This window comes from Anolis sagrei, chromosome 3, assembly GCF_037176765.1.
Source record: "Anolis sagrei isolate rAnoSag1 chromosome 3, rAnoSag1.mat, whole genome shotgun sequence".
Taxonomy (NCBI): Eukaryota; Metazoa; Chordata; class Lepidosauria; order Squamata; family Dactyloidae; genus Anolis; species Anolis sagrei.
The window spans coordinates 126,931,071-126,947,175 of NC_090023.1; the positions used below are offsets into that span (position 1 = coordinate 126,931,071).

General features: G+C 39.0%; 1 protein-coding gene across 2 annotated transcripts in view; it reads right to left on the reverse strand.

The window, feature by feature from the left end:
* Positions 1-16,105, reverse strand: part of UGGT2 (UDP-glucose glycoprotein glucosyltransferase 2) — a 116,322-nt gene that overhangs the window by 79,723 nt on the left and 20,494 nt on the right. For both annotated transcript variants that reach the window (XM_060769484.2, XM_060769485.2), the window contains exons 6-9: positions 13,409-13,505; positions 12,873-12,945; positions 9,422-9,522; positions 164-263 (exon numbers count right to left, since the gene is read on the reverse strand). In XM_060769484.2, the coding sequence (XP_060625467.2) occupies positions 164-263; positions 9,422-9,522; positions 12,873-12,945; positions 13,409-13,505 (371 nt within the window). The remainder of the gene's footprint in view (positions 1-163; positions 264-9,421; positions 9,523-12,872; positions 12,946-13,408; positions 13,506-16,105) is intronic.

The window sequence follows — 16,105 nt, forward strand, 5'->3', positions numbered from 1 at the left end:
CCTACCGTATTCTAACTTGTGAAGTTGCTGTGGAAAGAATATGAGTCAAAGTTATGTACACTGACTTGACCTTTGTGGAAGAAGGTCAGAATAAAAATGTAAAAGCCTGAACACACACAAAATCCAGACATTCACTTGAGTGTAATAGAAATAAGTATCCTACCTGGCCTTCACGGGGAAATTCTGTGCAATGTCTTTCATTACTTTTAATGCATTGTAAACAGGAGCAGAGAGAATCTGAGAGGCTGCCTGAAGACTAATGTCTGCAAAAAAAATTGAAGAGTCACTGAAAAAAAAACCTTGAAACTGGATTTAAAAACAAAGAAAAAAAACTCTGTTGGGTCTTCATTATGGTTAAGGTCACTGCTTAGAGCTGCTTATCATGAAAAGTCTCATAGCCAGACTCCCCCAACAGTCCAAAAATGTAAGTTTTTGTCAATATACATCCCCTTGTATACATCTGTGCATGTTCACTGTTCCTTGCCCAAAACACTAGCTCACAGCATGTTGGACTGTGGCTGGACATGAATAAGAGGGGCAAAATATACCCCAGGGTAGCATCAGAACTTTTGAAATGGTTTATTTTTCCAGCATCAAGAAGTGTGTGTGTGTGTGGGGGGGGGGGGGGGGGGGGAGAGAGAGAGATGAACAAACTAGGACCTTTCATACTTTCTGTAAATCTAATGTCCTCTTAACTGACAATTCAAAATCAAACCACACTAAGGGTATATCTGCACGGATATAAGGGGGTAAGAATTGGCTCCGTGGAATTTATAGAGCCATCTCACCCTCAATGAAAAGCACAGCCATTTAACATGTTCCTGCCCTGTTCTTGGTAAAGTTAGGGAAGGCTCCGGAACTTCCCTGAACATTGTGTGTGTGTGTGTGTGTGTGTGTGTGTGTGTGTGTAAGGAGGAGCTGGTGTTGGATTGAAGCCAGCCTCACTGTTCACATGGGGCAATGTCGTCGCTTTCCCTGTGCTCCATAGTGTAGGGAAAACGGAATTGCATTGGCCTGTATCATTGTTCATTGCCATAGCTCCAGAGAGCCTGTGGCCACTGCTTGGTGCCCTTGGGAGGGGAGAGGGAAAAGAGGGGGTAGTTCCCCCTCCTCTCTCTAATACAAGCAAAGGTACCCACATGAATCAGAAGGAGGATGGGTCACTCACTCCCCCTCCACTTTCTTCATGCCCCTTCCAAAGTTGTGCTTTGCTTACATCAGCAAGGGTGCAAGCTCTCTAGAGCTCCAAGACCACTGCTACAAAGACAAACAATGACACAGGTAAGAGCTGCTGCTCAGGAGAACCCATATTTTGTTGCCCATATAAATGTACCGCCAGAGCAAGCCTTGTGATAGTAGTACTAATGGAATAGTGTTGGCAGGAAAACCTGTCTTGCCACCACACACTTATGGAGATGACTGCACATTCAGATGAAACAATGAGGTAGAAGAGGTGGTAGTGGTATGTGATATTATTATTCCTTCTAGTGGTTCTCTACAAGCACTCATATCACTACACCATTGTGGGGAGGGAACACTCCTGATTCAAAATGTCACATGTCCTAGGTGTCAATGCAAATACACTTTTACCATTGTCAGCATTAGTCAGGTAAGTGAATAGTGCAAACTCTTACAAAACAGCAAAAGAGTTATAATTACACAACCTATGAAAGTAGAACTCCAAACAAAAGGCCATTAAGTTTGTTTTCAGTTGTTTCCAATTTTCTACCTTATGAAGGTTTTACTCTTCTCCTTTCCCTTTAACTTCCCTCTCCAGGTCCTGTTTAGTGCTAACCATAGTTTGCTATAACAATACATAGCCATTCTCTTCAAACAAGAATAAAATGGTTCAGACTGCAAGAGATAATTATACTTTGCTACAATCTGAATGGCTAAACAAGAGATAGTGCTAATCCAGGAAAGAAGAATGTAACATGTGGTTAATTCCACTCCTCCAAATCATGTTTTGGAGGAATATCTGAACAGATTCAGACTGTACTCAAGTTTTGGCACTAAGTGCTCTTAACCTTACCAAAGCCCCATCTGTACATATCAATCAGTTTTGGCTGTGTGCGCAATTCAGAGTTTGGAGCAGTTATCCTCCAGCCAGCCATCTGTAGTGGTTTGAACAAGTTACATCTACAAGTCCTGCTTCAATTTAATAAATGTCCAGAGAACCCATGGAATTCAATTTACTGAAAATGTCAGTTTTCTATGATAAGGTTCATGATAATGCTCAAACTGTGCAGGCACGTGCTATTTAGTCTTGGGTAGCAGAAGAGTTGCGGAACAAGAATTGCAGTGAATGTGGACTCAGTTTCCTGCAAAATTCCTCACCAATCCTTATTATTAATTAGATCAGAATAATTAATAATGGCAAGGGCCAGGGATGACTGGCTTCCTGAATCAGCCTTGGTGCTTTCCCCTCTATGTGGAATAACACTCAACCTAGCCACAGGTCATACCAACATCCTTAGTTTTGACTCCAAATTCTGCCCTCCATGCAATCATGAGGTCAACGTATATATGAGTATACATAGTAATAATCTCTAAGATATCTTGACAAGCTTTTTAAAAGAAAAAATATTTTATATTAACTTCTAGCAGATTATATAATAGATCAAACTAATTCCAAATTTGGGTTTAGTTACTCCAACCTTTGGTCCTTCGGGTGTTTGGGACTCAACTCCCAGAGTCCCTGCCCAGGTTATCCAATGGTCAGGAATTCTGGGAGCTGAAGTCCAAAACGCTTGGAGGACCAAAGGTTGGATACTACCATTTTACAGTGCTCAAAAAGTAACAGGTTGTTATTTTAAAAAAACAACTTTTTGCACATTTTAAAAATAATAAAACAAGACACCATAAACATTATATTTTTGAGAGAGAAAAAATCATAAGATTTTAAAGAGAATGTCACAAACCCTTTAAAACCCCTATAAAAAGGTCTATTAAAATTGCCCCTTGACTAAAAATGAGTTATTCATTACATCAATGAAGTAACTTTCCCCACTTGTTATATATCAGTTTTGAAATGTGGTTTCTTTTTACATGTTTGTTACCAAATAAATCCCTAGAATATATCCCTAGTAACAGAACATTTCTCTGCCAAACTCTAAAATAATCTACTGCAATTCATCAAAATGATGTGGGTGCAAGAAGTCAAAGCTGACTACCGACCCAACCCCTACTCATGGTTAAAAATGTAGTACTTTTGCCAACTTGTCCAACAAACCTTTTTCCAGGCACAAGGCCATAATTACACTGAATACAGTGGAACTTGAATTGACAGCTCAATCCAATGCATGTCTCCTGAGAAGCAAGTAAGACTAAGTTCTGTGGGACATGTAGTCAGACCTCTATATCCATGGGTTCTCTTATCCACAGATTCAATTAACCATGGCTTGAAATATCTTTTTTCAAAATTCCAAAAAGCAAACCATGATTTTGCCATGCTATCGGCACTATGTTGATGTGTAGGTGTATCATGCTGGAAATGTCCACCATTTCACAGATCCTCAGACTCATTCTGGCACTCGCTAGAGTTGTTTGCCATTTTATATAAGGGATACCATTTTGCTATGCTATTGTATATCATGGCACCTGGATATTAAAATCCATGGATTTTAATATCTGGGGAGAGCAGCTCCTGGAATAAATTTCCACTGGATACTGAAGGCCCATATTATGTTTTACAACTTTGACTAGAACGTGGCACCTTACTCTGGCTTGTTGACGGTGGATAAATTATATAACAATGGGGTTTTAAAAAACTGTTTTAAATTGTTTTTAAATTGATTAGTTTTGTTACTTTGTAGGAGCCCCCAGTGGCACAGTGGGTTAAACCGCTGAGCTGCTGAACTTGCTGACTGAAAGGTCACTGGTTCGAATCTGGGGTGTGGGGTAAGCTCCCGCTGTTAGCCCCGGCTTCTGTCAACCTAGCAGTTCAGAAACATGCAAATGTGAGTAGATCAATAGGTACTGCTCCAGCAGGAAGGTAACGGCACTCCATGCAGCAATGGCGGCCACATGATCTTGGAGGTGTCTACGGACAACGTCGGCTCTTCAGCTTAGAAAAGGAGATGAGCACCAACCCCCAGAATGGGACATGACTGGAATTAATGTATATAGCTATATATCTAGATATCTATATAGATAGATAGATATAATTATTTAAACTTTGTGAGTAATTCTTACAATTTGTTATAGATGTTTTATATTGTTTTATGACATTGAATGTTTGTCATCTATTGTTGGAAACTGCCCTGAGTTCCCCCGGGGAGATAGGGTGGGTTATAAATAAAGTTATTATTATTGTTATTGTTATTGTTGTTGTGATGATGATGATGATGATGATGATGATGATTATTATTATTATTATTATTATTATTACACTCCTAGGTAAGCAAGGTTAGTACAAAGTACCCAATTTGGGTTACCTACAATTGGATTATGGCTGAATAAGGCTGTGCTTCTTTAATAAATTTGCTTTCTTACTTCCACTCCTTTAAAAAAAAGCAAAGAAAAAGACAAAAACAAAAAAGCTCCCACATGTAATATAAGAGCATATTAGAAACAGCCACCCGTAATGCTGAAAGGGAGAAAGGATTCATATCAGGCAACCTTCACGGTATTATGAAAAAAAGCCTAATCTTCTGAAAGCTTCATGGTCAATTTCCCTCATCCTCAACATATCGTAGATGTGACAAAATAGCTTTTTAAGTAGTATTATAGCTTTTATTTTACAATGATAACACTTCATGGCCTACTCCTGTGCCACATTAATAGAACCAGTAAAGATAAATTGTACTGCAGCGATTTCAGCCACACAATATCCTCCTACAGGTCACCAGGACAGAAAGATTTAATGTCTTCCCCCTCCCTCCTCTCTCGAAAAAGCTTTATGGGCATTTTTCCCATCTATGCTGCTGTTTACCAATAAAAGCTAAAATTGTTTACTTAAAAACAGATTTACAGAGAGGAAAAAGAAATGCTTTTTGCAGTTTTATTCTCTCAGTGAGGTCATGAGAAGACATTTGGAGTATTACTGGAATGCAGATGCCTCAGCATCTCTCTTTCAGAGCTTACAGAACCTAACATTTTGTACTATACAAGCTGTCCCCTGCCACGCGTTGCTGTGGCCCAGTCTGTTGATCTGGAAAATAAAGTAATGAGAAAGTGTTGGTTTCTAAATTTCTTTATGCTTGTGGGTAAACAGTATTTTTTCTTGTTCCTTTGTCAGTGTTGATGTGGAGAGTGTCTGGTTTGCCCACCTGGAACATGCAACATATCATTTTCCTTCTTTAAGGGTCGCGTTCAAATCTATGATAATAGTAATCTCTCTCTGTGTGAATCATATCCATCTATATCTATGGCTGGATGGCTCTTTGTCAGGAGGGCTTTGATTATGTTTTCTTGCCCTGATGAAGGGAGTTGAATTGGATGGCCTTAAGTATTTTCTGTTGGTCGTGGGGGTTCTGTGTGGGAAGTTTCCCCCCAAATCTGTCATTCGTGGGGTTCAGAATGTTCTTTGATTGTAGGTGAACTGTGAATCTCAGTGACTACAACTCCCAAATGTCAAGGTCTATTTCCCCCAAACTCCATCTGTGTTCAAATTTGGGCGTATTGAGTGCTTTTGCCAAGTTTGGTCCAGATCCATCATTGTTTGACTCCACAGTGCTCTCTGGATGAAGGTGAACTACAACTCCCAAACTCAAGGTCAATGCCCACCAAACCCTTCCAGTATTTTCTGTTGGTCATGGGAGTTGTGTGTGCCAAGTTTGGTTCAGTTCCATCGTTGATGGAAATCAGAATGTTCTTTGATTGTAGGTGAACTATAAATCCCAGCAACTACAACTCGCAAATGACAAAATTGTATTTTTTGAGTGATGGTCACTCCTTGTGTTGTGAGACGTTTTGTTGCCAAATTTGGTGTGATTTCATTCATTGGTTCTTTTGTTTTTAAGGTACTCATTATGCACAGAGCATTTTTATATAGATAGATAGAATAGATATGGCCGGGGGGGGGGGGGGGGGGTTGGGTTGGGACTTGTAGTGTGGACGGTTATTCATCCAAGCACTGATTTCTTTTCGAGAGGAGCATATTGTACATCTTTCCTGCTCCATAAAGTAAAAGCTGGACAAGTAAAATAGACCTCCTTTTTCAATTGGCACCTTTCTTTCAATTAGCACATTCAAGTTCAAAATGTAGGACCTAAACACCCTAAAATCACCAGATCTTCTCTGGTCTTGGAAGCTAAGTAGAGTTAGCCCTAATTAGTACTTGGAGGGGTGCTGTACACTCTATTACAAATGAAGAAACTGGCCAAACCATCTCTGAGGGTTCACAGCCTAAGTCAACAAGTGATTTGAAGGCATACATACATACAGAAAGTCCAAAAATGTGGCGAGTTTCTATGTGCTTTGTGAGATAGAGCTATAAGCCCACAGCCATTATGTCTCACACATGGAAAACAAAAGAGAATGAGGACCCATTAAACCTGTGCTTCCTTCCCACCTATCTGCACATCAATGTCTGTTGTCTACGTCATGTCACCTATAGGCTGCCTGCAGCCCTTTGACCAGTATCCAGTGGGAATAAATCCCCACTGGATACTGAAGACCCATATTATGTTTTGCAACCTTGACTAGAACATGGCACCTTATTCTGGCTTGTTGGTGGCAAATAAATTATATAACAATGCGTTTTTTTAAACTGTTTTTGATTGTTTTTAAATTGTTTAGTTTTGTTACTTTGTAGGTTTAATAGATTTATATGTTTTATTTAAACTTTGTGAGTACTTATAATTTGTTATAGATGTTTTATTCATGGGCCTTTTTGTTCTACCAAAGGCATATATACACATTTTGTGTGTATATATGCCTTTAGTAGCTCAGCATTAGCTCCTAAAATTGTAGAGCATCCTCAAAGTCCAGAAATCTTGTTAGAAATACTGTGTGGTGATACCAAAGAGCAATACAGTGGGGGAGGAAATTACCTGACGTTTTCTAAATGATAGCAGAGTGAATACCTGTGGCATAACCGGTTGCAAAAGTGTTAAGCCAGTGTAAGTAGGGTGTGATTGTTGTAGTTCAGCCCATGATTGTGCCTGATACTCATGTTAATGTGGACGTAGGTCCTGGGGATTCTGGGCCTGCGAGCCATCATGAGATTTTAAGTCCTGAAAATTAGCAGCCTGTGCTTCTATCAGCCAGTGAAGGTCACATTCCAAATGGTGCAGAGGAGCTGTTCTCTAGGGAAAAGAGTTCAGAGGCTGAAATCCCAGGTGCAGAAAATAATGAGTTGCAAGATAATGAGCTGGTTGATAGGAGAGTTAGTTTTTGAAAACTTCGACTGCTCAACAGAACCTTTGAAGGTCACAGCGCCTCTTACAGAAAAAGCAGAAATAGCAGAAACTCATGGGAGAAGGCATGACTTCATGTCTTTATTAGAGAGGCCAGAAGCATTTCCTAGCCAGTCTAGTCAATGTTGGTAATTGAAACAACAATTCTTGCCAAGTCTTAGTCAAGCTTTCTGAGGAATTCTAGTTTCATGTCTTTGTTCCTGTTTCATGGTTCCAAATATGAAGGATTGTTTCTGGATTTTTGTATTGGATTCTATACTGCCTTGCCTTCTTGGTTTTCTTGTATTCCTGTACTGGATGTCCCGTTTCTTTGGGATTTTGGGTTACTTTTGTACCTTGAACTTTGTGGACTATTTTATATATATAAGCTTTGAAGTTTTTACTGTTTTTGCTTAAATGCTTTTAATATAATCTTCAATAAACTGCATTGCTGATTTAACTTGGACTGTAGTGTGGTAGTTAAGTACAGAGGTGTTTCCTAGCCTGGAATGCAACAGTGGTAGTTATTGCAATGCGAGTAATATATAGGCTGTAGTTATACTGAATAAGTTTGATAAGGGATGGATGGTGAGTATGTTGAAGAATTACTGCTGTGAGTAGTGATGAAGAAGAAGCTGTAAAGTTTGTATATTTTGTATATACTTTGTATACTGTTGCAACAAAGGAAAAAGAAAAGCCTTCCTGCTTATTTGGGAAAGAACAAAAGTCTCTGAGGGTTTTGTTTGAGTAGAAGACCACTACAACTGTGATTTGTGGGTGCCTGGTTCCTTAATCAGAACTTCCGCAAGAACAGGAGGCTTACGACTGCATAGAACCCGTGTTGTAGTTCATCCAGCTGATGATGATGAGAGGTTTGGGGGTGCAGGGCTTGATGGTTCTATGGGTGCTCAGAAAGAAGGGGATATTGAAGCAGGATGGTTCTCCAGATGGGAGAACGGAGAGGTTTTTAGAGCAAGATGTTGTTCCTCTGTGTGAAAATGAAACTTCTTTGAAAGCGGACAGGTGGGGAAGGGAGGATAACATGAGCTCATCTGAAGAAGCAAGCTTAGACAGAGCAACAAGGCTACTCCTGTGTGGGAAGAAATCCATGTGCAAGCAAAGCCATGGGAGAGGCAGAAACAGGGCTCTCAAGGCCAACACAATGCCTTCATGTATTGCAGCCCGTAAATTAAGGAAAGAGTGGCTATGATTTTTAGATCAAGCAACATCGCCAATGGAGTGAGAAACTCCTGCCTTGTTCATGGTTGTGCTCTAGCTTAAGGCCCAAGTTTCCTAGTCAAGTTTTACTGTCTGTGTTGAGGATTTACCTATGGATTCAAGCTCTGTTTTGTTCCTTGTTTTCTGGATTAATGTTCAAGTTTTAACCCTTTTTTGGACATTTATCTTTTGCCTACATACATTTGGATTTTTATTCTACTATTTGATTAAGGTGCCTTTGGCCCTTCCTTTTACGTGTTTTATCAATAAACTGTTTATTACCATGTCTGGTTTCCTGGTGAGTGCTTTGAGCAAGGTGAACTCTTGCTAAGGTGCAACACCCTGACAGTTTGGCATCTTCTCACACCACATAAAGGCATCACTATTGTGGCCAAATTTTGACAGCAACTCTGCAGTAGGTTTGGCAAGTGTGGTACAATAAGCTGCCTGACTCTAGAAATTTGTATCATTACATGACTCTCAGTGTTCTTGGCACACAGTGGTCTTTACACCAAAATACCATATTTACTTGAGTCTAAATACTCACCTTTTTTAGCTAAATTACACTGCCAACATTGAGGCGCACATTTGATTTAATGGTGCATTATAATCGCACACATAAACCCACTTGTATGAAAAGGCCCAGAGAATGAGTGGAGCATGGCTTCCTAAATGACTCATTCAAGTTGCCTGCCTCCCTGAAGCACTATGCCAATGCTGTTGGGTGCATTACATTCGAGGGCAAATCCATTTTTTGCAATGCACACCTTCAAAATTGCAATGCGCTCTATATTTGATGGTGCATTATACCCGAGTAGTAATAATAGTAATAATAACAACAACAGCAACAAGAATGAAAATACCTTGCAATTCCCACACCTTCAAGGGCTCAGTACCATCAGTACTTTCAATCAGATATTTTCTCAGCTCTTTCAGATTGTCTTTGAGGTCAGGGTAGTTCTGCCTGCATTGTAAGATACAGATAGAATTAACGCTGCACAGCACTTCTTGAAGTTTCTCACTAGGTATTTTCTTTAAAAGTACTTGTGATGCTTTTATCTCAGTCAGAAATAAACAACATATAGCCATCATGGTTCTCCTTCATAAACAGTTTAAAATCAGAATTTGGAGCAGATTTCACATGCTGGCTACCATTAACTATAATAAGGTAGAACAGTGTTTTTAAAGTAGAGAGTTTCTGTAATGGATCCCAAAAATAATGTTGAATGAACCCAGTTTCCTAAGGAAAGAATGGAAACATTTCTTTTTCTGCACATAGCAAAGGGTCATGCTAGCTGGGATATAGGTGTTAAGATCCAGAAACATATCAGAAAAATTAGAATGTTTTTCTCATTTCTCCCCTTAGTCCCCCCCCCCCCAGAATATTGAAAAAAATGGAAAACTGGGGGGGGGGGGGATATTGGAATATTTGTTTTTAGAACAATAAATAAAATATCTACTGCAACATATTCACATATTTACTACCCCAAATATATTTCATAAAATTAGGTAGCAGAAGCTATATAAAATAATGTACAGAATTCTGAAAGGAAGTCAGGACATACATTTTTGTCTGATCTGTAGTGGCTCTTTTTGAATAGATAAAGATTTCGCAAAACCATCTTTATTATGTATGATTTATGTGATACTTTTTGCAATAAAATCAGGTGAAAATTCCATTTTTGACTAACATTTCTAGACTTACGTGTGAGTGTATGATGTAAGCAAACTTTCTGTTCAAGATTTATGACTTCAAACCTCTTAATAAGCACAAAATTCCTAAATGCAAGATACTGAAAAATAAAGAAATAATACAATACCAACCCATTAACCAAAAATAGATATTTACAGCCTACTGCAGAAGGCAATATATTACACCCGTATCTGTGTCCCTTGTACTCAGAGCTTCATCATGCGGGAACTTAAAAAGTAGACATTGTCTTAGAAACCACAAATAATTTTATTAAAGAAGAAATCAACTCTATTAAACAATTACCTTGCTTATGGCCAAGATGCAAGGATGTACTTTTGTGTCTAATATCAGCAGACACAAGGCTCCCTACTGTAGTCCTCCATGGCCCCCAAAGCATGTTTTAACGCAGGCGTGGACAAACTTTGACCCTCCAGGTGTTTCAGACTTTAACTCGCCCAATTTCTAACAGCCGGTAGTTTACCATTGTGGGTTGCAAGTAGAAAGGGAATAGTTAATTCTGGTATAGTGTGTCTCAGTAAAGTACAATATTGCATTCTGGCCTATGGAAATGCCTAGCAGTTACCATTTCACAAGTTAGGAAGTCAAGCACTTTAGAGCCATCACCTAGAGAAAAGATGGGTATGAAGAAAACCATATGCTACTTTTATGGTCCCCCAAACCGCATGTTGACTGTGGTTTTCTGCCATGACACCATGTGCAAAAAGTATCAAATAAATCACACATGATGTGGATGTGCAAAATCTTTATTCAAAAGGAGCCATTACAGGTCAGACAAAAAGGGCTTGAAGTTGGTTATACATGGTCAAACCCAGGCCCACGGGCCGGATGCGGCCCCTTGGGCTCTTTTCTCAGGCCTTCCTCTCGCTCACCATCCTATCCTTTCTTCCTTCTCTCTTTCCTTCCTCCTTCCTTTTTTTAAAAAAAAATGCCTTGAACAGGCAGGATCACTTTTAACATATGTGCATTATGGCAACAATTTTTCTGCCTATTTTGTTTTGTTAATCTTATGGTTATGTTGTTTTACTTTGTATGTTCTGTGATTTTTACCTGGGAACCGCTCTGAGTCCCCTCGGGGAGATAGAGCAGTATATAAATAAATAAATAAATAAATAATAATAATAATTCTCTTTTTCCTTCTTCCTTTCCTCCTGGGGAATATTTAGCTGGGAGAAAAGATAGAGTCCCTTCAGGGAGATTTGTTGTTGTTTATTTCTTCAGTTGCTTCTGACTCTTCGTGACCTCATGGACCAGGCCACACCAGAGCTCCCTGTCAACTGTCACCACCCCCCAGCTCCTTCAGAGTCGAGCCAGGAGAGATAGAGCGGGTTATAAATAAATTATTATTATTATTACTACTACTACTACTATTATTATTACTACTACTACTACTACTACTACTACTTGAAACACCACAAGGTAAGCCCACAGCAGACACTCTGCTGGCTGTTGTATTGGATCACACGTCGGACACTTCCCAAGTGTTTAGAACTGTGTGATGTATCGGCGAATAATGCGTGCAGATCCCAGTAAGGTGTCCTTTTGCAGCTGGCAGATTGTATTATTATTATTATTATTATTATTATAAAGAGGGAACATGAGAACCATATTTCAATATTTGAAAGGGTGTCCCATTGAGGAGGAGGAGGGAAACTGATTTTCAGCTGCTCTAGAGACCAAGACACAAGGATGCAATGGTTTCAAATGGCAGGAAAAGAGATTCAACTGGAAAAAAATAGGAAGAACTTCGTGGACAGTGGCATAGGCTGCCGCGGTGTGATGGAGTCTCCTTCTCAGGAGGCTTTTCCACAGAGGTTGTCTATTGGTAGTGCCTTGATTGTGTCTTCCTGCATTGCAGGGGGTTAGACCAGATGGCGCTTGGGGGTCTCTTCCACCTCTATGATTCTAGTATTCTTTATCGGGAGTAGGCAATACAGGGTCTAATTAATACACTTTTTCTCTCCTTTCCACCATCTCATCCCGACCAAGGCTGTTTTGGGATCCAAATGTTTTCCGTCTTTCCTTCACTTTCTGCCTCCAAAAGAGAAGAGGAAGGACTTGGGGAGAACCCCCTCCCTCCCAGCCCACCAACCCACCCTGCTCTGGCCCACCATGGAAAGTTTGCCCATGACTCTAACAGATCCTACACAGAATTAGATTTAAATGTTGCATTTTAACACTGAGTTTCCGATGGAAATAAATGGGGTTCCATATGAAAAAGCTGTCTGATTACCATCTACTTTCAGATAATAATAAGAGACAAATCTAGGAAAACAATGAAGCACGTGGTTCCATAGTTACAGTCAAACAGGAAGCTTTTTCTAAACCAGGCAAAGCACTTTTTAAAATTAACACAGCAGAACATGCCTGTTTACCACCCTTCTTCCAATAGAAGCCTAATATGAAAATAATTATAGAATTGTCAAAAGTAACATTTCAGCAGCAGTTCTATGCCTCGGGGCATTTGTAACTACTAATTCGACTTCATTTCAGACAGCAGGTATAATTTTATGGTTCTCAAGCTGATTTTTTTTTAGTGTTAAAATGAGCATGCTATTTATAAGCCCTACGCAAACATGAAATTGCAGTTAATATCAACTCACGTTAAAGTGTCAAAGAGAAATCCCTGCACCTCGTTTTCATCATCGCCTTCATCTTCTGTTTCATTTCTTGTGGCTAAACGTGGCATACAAACAAAAATACAACACTATGTTCGTTTTGCAAAAGTTATTACAATGACCAACATTTCCATGCAAGAAATTACTTCTTAAAATGAGAAAAAATAAATTACAGAAGTCTTCAAACAAATGACAAAGTTGGGGAGGGGAAGCAACAGTTAGAAAATAGGTATTTTCTATTCTGTAAAGACTTCCATCTACAAAAAAAAATTACAGATGTACATTTCTGTATTGATTCTCAATGCCTGTGGCTACTTCTGCCATATCCCACAAAATGCAATCACAGGCAACGGTGTGTGTCAGGAAAACAAATACAGGATGAATTACTGACCCAGTAAGATATTTTCTATTAACTTCAATGAGCCCATGCAGAAGATTGTTGCCTTCACAGTTCTAGACACTACTAAATATTTTGTGAAAACAGTGTCTCTAGTCTCTTTATGCTCAGGAGGACAATGTACCTTCAGCCTGAGAGTCATCCACTGCTTTGTATTCTGTACTCTTGATGGCAAGTTCCACTCCATATCCAGACAGATACATCTTCTCAGGGTTAGGTTTCTGGTTGAACATATCATTTCGGGGGAGAAAAACAAAATATATCAAGAGCTATCTGGTTCTAAATAACATCAAAAAATCTGATTACTTCAGAAATATCGCTGAAATCAATCAATAAATTTATGAATCCATAAATAAAGATTCATAAACATATTGGCTGGAATTCTGCTGGGGACATATGGATGTGTTGGAAGCCAGTATTGTATATAGGTCTAAGGACTGGATGATGACTCTGGGGAGCAGGGCTCATATTCATGCTTGGCATGAAACCCATTGAGTGACCTTGGACACGTCTCACTCTTTCAGCCTTAAACCTCTTTTGAAGAAATCTTGCCAAGACATCCCTGGAATAGGGTCACCTTAAAGTCAACATAGATTAGAAATAGCTTCAAAGCACACAACAACAACATCTAGAGTTATGCATTTGAAACTGTTTATTTCTTGTGTATTCTCTAGTTTAGGAGACATGGAGGGATTATATTGTATGTCAGCCTGGGATTGTGTCTAAAGATCAGGTTGCTTTGGATGATGAGAATGACAATGTTGTTCAAGTTGATTCCTCTAATGGGAATTGTGATGCTGTCCATGAAGATGTTCCTGAAGGGAATGGGGGTGATGGTCTGTTTCCTGGGTCTGGTTTTAGAGATGTAGGGTCTGAATGCAGTTCAGCTGATGGCTATGAGAGGATTCTCAAGGTCTTGAGCCTGGGAAAGGCTCTGCACCTCAATTATCTCTAGGTGCAGATTTTAATGAAGCCTTGAACAGAAGTTTTAGCAAGCAAAGACAAACAAATCAGAAATTAAGGCACTCAGCCAGATTAGAGCAGAAGCTAGAAGTGGAATCAAAGTTAAGGAAAACTTCGTTCTTAGCTGTTTGGGAAACAAAGTAGGAATATAAGTGCCAAGTATTGAACCTAGCTTTCAGATGAAGCAACATTGGATTCACGATAAGTTCTTCATGCCAAGTTCCTGGACCTTTGTCTTTGTTTGCTTCTTGTTTTAAGTGCCTTTGCTATTATTTTGCCTTTGAAATCAAGCCTCTAGCAGAGAAAGGCTGGTATGCACATATGTGGTGGGACTGTTTAAATGCAAAAACGTTTTGGAATAAGGTAACTAGAAAAATTGGGAAACTTTTCAAAATAACAATACAAGCCAATATGGAATTTATGTTAATGGAATTTATGTTAATGGCAATCACAGGGAATAAAAATATTGATGCGAAGAACCAAAACTTATTTAAAGCAATGATTTTAGCAGGTAAGGCAGTAATAGCCTGGGGGTGGAGAGATGAAAAAAAATGGAATTTGGAAAATTGGAATAATTATTTATTTGAACAAGTTCAATCAGATATCAGAGAAGACTCACAGGAGGATAAAACAGAAGAAATTAAAGAGAAATGGGCAACATATATGAAATGGGTAGAAGAAGGTGAAGCCAGCATAGAAATTGTACAAAGATTGCAAAAGTTGTGTGCGTGGTTAAAAATAAAGATATAGAGAGAAATGTGGTGGGAGGGGTAGGAAAGGGGGGTGGGAGGAGGGGGGAGGAAAAAAAAAAGAAAGAAGAAAATAATAATAATAAAAATGTAATATGAATAAACTTGTAAAGAATGCGAATAGATAATATTGAAATATGTCACTATAATGTATGCCTACAATAGACAAGTATTATCTGTTCAAATATGTTATTATTTTTCTTTCTCAATAAATTAAAAAAAAAGAAAAAAAAAGAAATCAAGCCTCTAGTTTCATGGATGTCTTTGGACTATTTCTCCTTGGACTAATTGCTCCTTTTTCTTCCTAATCCATTGGATTTACCTTTTACTGTGGATTACTTGTATTGCTTTGGCTTTTACTACCTTCAATAAATTGCTTGCTATTTTAACTTAATGATGTGGTGTTTAAAGTCAAAGGGGAATCCTGCTCTGGAGTGCAACATACTTTAAATAAAGATCTCCCAATCTACACTTACTAGGAAGCAGCTGCTGTAATGTATAATCTCTGGTGTGAGGAGGAATTGTGACAAGGATTTTGTTCTTACCTGTTGGAGATCTCTCTCAAGAAGGGACGTGAATATCAGTCAACAGGTTCCAAAATGATTGGGGAATAGGCCTTTATTGATTGCAGAATCTGCTAATTCAGTCATTCTCAACCTATGGTTCCCCGGGTGTTTTAGTCAACAACTCCCAGAAATCCCAGCCAGTTTACCAGCTGTTAGGATTTCTGGGAGTTGAAAGCTAAAACATCTTGGGACCCACAGGTTGAGAAACACAGTGCTAATTAGTAAATGGGCATGCAGGGATTGGGCTGGGAGTCATTACAGTTATCCATTACTATCTCCCCAGCAGGATTCCAGCCAAGGCCATATCTTTATAGTATCACATAACTGACATTATGTTGCAACAGACATTTGACTTGTGATTTTTGTAATCCAGTTTCCATAAAACTTCACTATCTCAATTAATCTTTTCCTGTTGGTTTGGATCTGACATTGTTTTAAAAGTTTGAACAGCATAGGCATCTCTCCATGTTATCCATGGCATTTTATATGGGGCGGCTTTCACTTTAATCCTCAAATATCCAGGTGATCCAATATCGTAATAAT